The 6,849-nt window shown below is 36.1% G+C and overlaps 1 protein-coding gene across 2 annotated transcripts in view; it reads left to right on the plus strand.

Annotated features, from left to right (window-relative positions):
- The first annotated feature begins 214 nt into the window (after nt 1-214).
- tnni1a (troponin I type 1a (skeletal, slow)) overlaps nt 215-6,849 on the plus strand; it is a 10,023-nt gene continuing 3,388 nt past the window's right edge. The window contains exons 1-7 of one of the 2 annotated variants that reach the window (XM_016560769.1): nt 215-429; nt 1,546-1,602; nt 1,689-1,695; nt 1,793-1,834; nt 2,520-2,651; nt 3,082-3,171; nt 4,529-4,705. In XM_016560769.1, the coding sequence (XP_016416255.1) occupies nt 1,589-1,602; nt 1,689-1,695; nt 1,793-1,834; nt 2,520-2,651; nt 3,082-3,171; nt 4,529-4,705 (462 nt within the window). In that variant the 5' untranslated portion in view covers nt 215-429; nt 1,546-1,588. The remainder of the gene's footprint in view (nt 430-1,545; nt 1,603-1,688; nt 1,696-1,792; nt 1,835-2,519; nt 2,652-3,081; nt 3,172-4,528; nt 4,706-6,849) is intronic. The other variant, XM_016560768.1, reaches the window with a different exon arrangement.

Here is a 6,849-nt window from a genome sequence, read left to right on the forward strand (position 1 = left end):
CAGTAAAATGCTTTAGAAAAGTGGTGTTAGTCCCGAGAAAAGCTTTAGCAACATTTGTTTTGATGTTTTATATCTAATACAATGACATTCCATCATTAAGAACGGCTTAAGTGTCCAAATTCTTTTTGGAGCCACTGTATATTGACATTTCACAGCATAGCAGACGGATCGGCTCTGAGCAGATAAGCCAGACCAGTGATGGTCCACTGGCACAGCAGACAGACAGATAGTAAAGAGCCGTGGAGCCATGAGATGAACCTAGACACGGGACAGACAAGGAGAGAGAGAGAGTGAAAGATTTGTGCTCTAATAATATCCTCCACTGACAGATTCGAGATACAGAGACGCTCTGGGTTAAATAAGGGAGCACATCTCTATTCTGTTATGAATTATCAGATTGAGGACAACACAATACCAACACACTGTAAGGTAAGATGCTTCTACTGATGGGAAATCTGCTGATCACAATAGACATTTAAACATAGTATATTTCATGATAAACTACATGTAACCGGTTTTCCGTTAATTTTGATGTACTCTTGTTTTGTTTTGTTTTTGTATACATTTCTATATTTAGATATTTCATTCTACATTTATTCTACATTGTTCTATATTCTAGACTTAGATATTTTATCAGTATTCTTCATCCTGAAATTCTCATAATTTTCATAATTAATAAGGTCTTTCATAATGGTCAAGGCAATTAGATGGGTCATTATGATGCATTAGAGAAATATAATTTAACATAAATAATAGTTTTATCAATTAAGTTGATGTAACTCATCAAGAGGAGGACTACTGTTTATTGTGAATAATTTCTGCAGATGAAATGTTTAAGAATATAATATAATATGATATACGATACGATACAATACAATACAATACAATACAATACAATATAATATAATATAATATAATGGTAATATAATATAATATACCGGTAATATAATATAATATAATACAATACAATACAATACAATACAATATAATATAATATAATATAATATAATGGTAATATAATATAATATACCGGTAATATAATATAATACAATACAATACAATACAATACAATATCATATCATATAATATCATATAATATAATAATTTACCCTACATAAGACAATTGGTTTGGAGAACTGATGGACTATATATTATTATATTATACCATACTATATTAAATATTACATTATTGTCATTTTTTTTTACTCGTGTTGATATTTGTGAGTAATTGACAATTTTCTTGCAACCTCAAGCATTTATAAATTTTTTCCCAAAATTCACCATTCATCAGATGCTTTACCTCTTTAGATAACTTTCTATTTGTGGAACCGGACGGGTCCACATTTATGCTCTTTGTGTTAATGCAGCTGAGAAAGTAGTAGGATCACTCATGACTTTGTTTGAGGGGTGTTTCGGTCACTGACTAGAGATATGCAGAAAATGTGAGTGGGTCAGAGGAGGACAGGATGTGGCCGTGATGTATTCATAGATTCATTCAGTGGGAGTACCGAGTTAAATTTGATTTCATGTGTCAAATTCATCTAGAAAACATTGAATAAAAGGATTTTGCTCTCTTTTAGTTGCCAAGATGCCTGAACAAGGGTAAGTGTGGCTCTCTAAGACCAACAATAATATCTCGTAATAAGTTGTCAGTATATACTAACGTACATTTTATGCTGTATTTTCAGGCAAGAGGTAAGTTATGCATTATTTCCTCTAATAACTAAAACTTTGATTACGTGATCATCTGTACTACCTGTACTGTGTTATAACTTTCACATCTCTGGCCCAGAGGAAATCCAAGATCTCAGCCTCAAGAAAGCTTATGCTAAAGGTTGGTTTGCAGCTCATATAAATTCAGCATTTACTTTCATATATATAATTTGCCCCTCTTAACAAGCAGCACTATTTGAGATTTAAGAGCTATGATATATATTGTAATACTTAGAGGTAAGAGGTTTGTTCAAAACACTAATTCATGAGAACAGTAACACACCACTAGATGGCAGAAATGTGTCTAAACCAATGTTGGGCCTGTCCCAATATCTACACCTGGAGTCTTGAAAATAAGTGTGCAAGACTGTCCCAGGACTGAAAAATGACAACGAATAGTTCCTTAAAGAACACTGAATCCACTTCAGAGCGGTATTTGAGGCTAAGCGTGTCCCATCATTCATCAAATTAATTAGGCTATTACACATAATTTGGTAGTAAATGTTTGCTTTTTTCAAAAAACTGCTTTTTTCAGTTAATTAGAAGCACCACAATTAATACACTGTGTTTTATGCTGCATAGGGATACTAAACAGACAATTATAAGTTCATTTTGAAGTGCAAAGTATAGAAAACCAATATGTGTAAATAAAGCTCTGTGAAAACTTGCTTTTTTTTTTACAACTCTAAGTGTGTCCATCAGGTATTTAAAAGTTCTCCATGCCCACTTGAACATTTGGTCAAAAGCAAAGACCAAAAGTGTGGATATTGGAACAGTCCCATTGACATACAGTTGTGTGTTTTCAGAGTCTGATGGTGGCCAAAGCCAAGGAGGAGCTGGATCAGGAGGTGTTGGATAAAGAGGAGGAGAAGCAGAGGTATCTGATGGAGAAAGTTCCTCCTCTGCAGACACAGGGCATGTCATTCGCTGAGCTTCAGGTAAGTGTTCTTCAAATGAAGTCCACCGGCAAATTCCACCGTTTTGCTCATTTGGTGCCACATGAAAATCCTCACGACTTGAAATCTAATGGTACAATCACTGCTGCTTGCGCCACTCTGCCTATTTATTTGCATATTAGCTTTCATAAGGCTGATGCAAATGTCTTAATTTGATTAATTGCAATGTAAAAAGCCAACCATGGGCATTATTATGAGATGTATGTTTGAGTAAAATGATAACTAGGAAAATTGCCATATGATATTTGGTTTCTTATAACAAAAGACCTATTGGTTAAGCTTTAATGTTGTCAGAGTCGGCACCCCTGTTGAAAAAACCAGCATATGCTGGTTTTTTCAACAGGGACCCTGCGTAATATAATACGCATTCACATCAAAAAGGATTCCTGATTAACATTTCTGTCTCTTTTAGGAACTTTGTCAAGAGCTTCATGCTAAGATTGATGTGGTGGATGAGGAGCGCTATGATATTGAAGCCAAAGTCTCACTGAATAAGCGTGAGGTATGATAATCCACCTAAGCCATAGTTTAATAACCAGCTGGACAATGTCACAACTTGCTGTCTTCATCTGCTCTATTTGTAGGATTCTAATATTAGTGTGCAGTTCTGAGTAACTGCGATTTCATGAAAAGGTGGAAGAATTTTTCCACCTTTTGTTCCAAAACTATGTGAGCTGTCTTGCTCTCTACTCCCTACATAGGCAACATATGAACTGAAATGGAACCTAATTAGGAATAATGCAAACAGACTTCAACTGTGTGTCATACAAACAGTGCTATTGGGAATCAACTCCCAACTGATTCCAATACTGTTTGGCATTAGCATGTTGCTAAGCTAACAACATGGCACTCTTATCAGCTTAAAAAGTGCATCAAAGTACACAAAAACATTGACTAAAATAGTACATTTTAATTATTATGAACTATATTTAGATGTACTGTTCACTTTTGAAAGAATGTTGCTCATAATTGACATTTCTCTTGCTTAGTTTGCTGTTTTGAATGGATTTGTTCATTGCAGTGCATTATAGGATTGCCTTCTCCAAAACGAATTCATGAGCTGTGTCCGAAATTGCATACTGAGTACTACAGTGCTAGTATGAATGTGTGTAGTATGAATTTAATCCGGATTCATCATGTTGTCACTAGCTATTTTTCTATCCAAAGTTGCAAAATTAACTTATGCGCAAAATTGGAATATGGCATTAAACATTTGCACATAAATCACCGTTTCCATCCAGTGAGATGAAGAGAACAAATCGTCACTTCCTGATAAACTGGCGCCAAATATCAGTAAGAAAAATGTAATTTATTGCAGTAGGAGAAGACACGGTAAATGTGTTTCCATCGTAATTTAGGCATGTTTTATTATTGGATAAAACATGTACCTGACTCAGTTGAGCACATGTGTTTTTTTGCGCATTTTTTTAGAACCTATGCGTATCTTGCCGTTTCCATTCAGCATTTTTTAATGCGATATCCCAAAATGCACATAAAAATAGGCAGATGGAAACAGCTACTGTCGCTAATTACGGCGTCAGTTGAGCCACTTCAGGTATTCGTCTACTATTTAATGAATATGATCTCTGAAATTCTCTTTATTTCCCGTATTGTTTTTCGCCTATATGTTATAGTAGGTAAGTTGGCCTATTCAGCAGTAATGCAATGCTACCTTTGAACCTGGAAGGTATGATGCTGCCTACCTTTTGGATTAAATTTTCACAAGTATATTATGCCGAGGTAGAAGGAGAATTCTATCTATGTAGTGAGCTCACTAGCTTTTAGAACAAAGCCTTAATGTGTCTTTATGCTTATAGATGTTTAATAAGTTATTAAACAAACAACTGTTCATCCTCTAGGTCAAAGACCTGAACATTAAGGTTCTGGACCTGAGGGGGAAGTTCAAGCGGCCCTCCCTGAGGAGGGTGAGGGTTTCAGCAGACGCCATCCTCCGATCTCTCCTAGGCTCAAAGCACAAAGTCTCAATGGACCTACGAGCCAACCTCAAATCTGTGAAGAAAGAGGATACTGAGAAGGTATGACGTCATGTGAACACGTAAAGTTATATGACCAAGCTATTCAAGCCATGTCAGATGGGTATATCGATACAAATGAAACCTTATAAAACAAAACTACACAAGTAGAAACATTATGGAATGTTCCATGTAAGATAATGGGAGAAATCTGTTAATCCCTCAAGGCTATGCCAGTGAAAACATTACTAACATTACTAACCTTCTGGACTGGCACTTGGAAAACTTGTGGATCAAGCAATAGGCAACGAAAAGAAACAATGTACTCTGGCTATTCAGAGCTTAACAGAGCTCAGAGAGAAGGATGGCATCACCAGCAGCAGCTGTTTGAAAGGCGGAGGAGTAATAAAAGGCAATTTTAGAGACCAAACGGTGACAATGTTCATTCTTTTCAGTGTTTGTCTTGAATATAATACAGGTTGGGTGTTGTATGACAGACACGAGAGTGGACAACAGAAGTATAGTACACTAGAAAAGCTTTTGTGTGGATGTGTAGCTGAATTCAATGGAAAAAGCCTTTTCTAATTGTATTTATTTGATCAGAGATGAAACGCAACACAATAGAGAAAAAAACCCTGCATAGTGTAGTGAAACCAGAAGATTAAATGGATGTTCTACGTTACTTTCAATTAAATCTCTTTGAACATCAGTCACATGCCGTCACTTACCCAGTAGTGGCCAGTATTTGAAAATTTTTTCAAGAATCTGTCCTTTACTTGTCTACATTCCGAAGCATAATATTGAACCTTTTAATCCACTACATTTCATAAAAGAACATATCCTTCCTTAATTATTTCAAACTTTAGAGTTCAGCTCCCGCTCCAACACATCATAGAGATGTCCGATTTGTGAATGAGCTGATTCTTTTCAATGAACATGTTGAATCGGTTTGCAAATCACACTGAGTGATTCATCCGCAAATTTCGGGTTGTTCATGAGTCAACAAACAACTTACTGATTCAATGATCCAGTTAGACGAGTCTAAATTTGGCATTAAATCAAAATCAAAACCTGCGTTCATTTGAGTGCCACGCCCATATCTCAACATCCAATCAACAATGATCCATAGAACCAAGTCCCGCCCTACATTTTTTCTTTTTCCACAATTCATTACACTTGAAGTGCCATCACAATACATAAGAAAAGATCTGTCGCTACTTCTGCTTCATTGCTACTAACAATCCACTGAATCGTTCATGTCTGAAAAGGTGCCAAGAACAGCGAGATCCTCAGAACTTCAGGAACTTGCAAGCGAAAAGTAAATTATTCATTTTGAATATTATTATGATTATTAAAACCTTTTTAATACATTTCATCCGAATACATGGCTTGTTTTGAATGACCTTCAATGCAGAAAGATGCTTTTTAGAACTATACAGTGTATTTACAACATCTACCAGAAGGGGCTAATCATCTTGCTAATGCTTAATAATTGATGATCGCGTTATTTTACATAAGCTTCTGCTTACACATGCACTCACTTGTTTCTGCTTCTTCTTCACTGTGTTTTGATCCAGACATTCAGTACTCTTTGTGTATGTGTGTAATAGCGCCCCCTTCTCTCTCATAAATGACAGAAAGTTCTCCTCGCCAGCATTTTTTATAATTTTCACAAAACTTTCATGGCCCCTCAGAATATTTTGCAGTGTTGACTATCTGAACATTTCTATTCTACGTTTTTATGTTTTATTCTAGCTTCATGCATTCTTTTTTATCAATACTTGAATGAGGGTAGGTTTCATTAAAAAACATTTTTTAACAAAAAGCTGAGAAAATTGCGTTTTTGTCAAAGATTACGGGTCCTATCATACACCCGGCGCAATGCGGCGCAAGTGTTTTTGCTAGTTTCAGCCCGACGCATTTCTTATTTTCCCGTCCTGCGCTGCATTGTTTAAATAGCAAATGCATTTGCGCCCATTTGTGCGCCCATGGGCATGCTGGTCTAAAAAAGAGGTGTGTTCAGGCGCATTGTTGGCGCGTTGCTATTTTGAGGAACTGAAATAGACTGCGCCATAGACCAACTCAAACCTGGTATAAAGTCTGGCGCAATATTTTTTCCTTGTTATTTAAAGAGCGCGTTAGTAATATGCGCCTATAGGCGGGTGCACAACGCGCGTACACTTTGCTTATTACACACACAGGGACGC

This window comes from Sinocyclocheilus rhinocerous, unplaced genomic scaffold (assembly GCF_001515625.1).
Source record: "Sinocyclocheilus rhinocerous isolate Xijiao unplaced genomic scaffold, SAMN03320098_v1.1 scaffold980, whole genome shotgun sequence".
Taxonomy (NCBI): Eukaryota; Metazoa; Chordata; class Actinopteri; order Cypriniformes; family Cyprinidae; genus Sinocyclocheilus; species Sinocyclocheilus rhinocerous.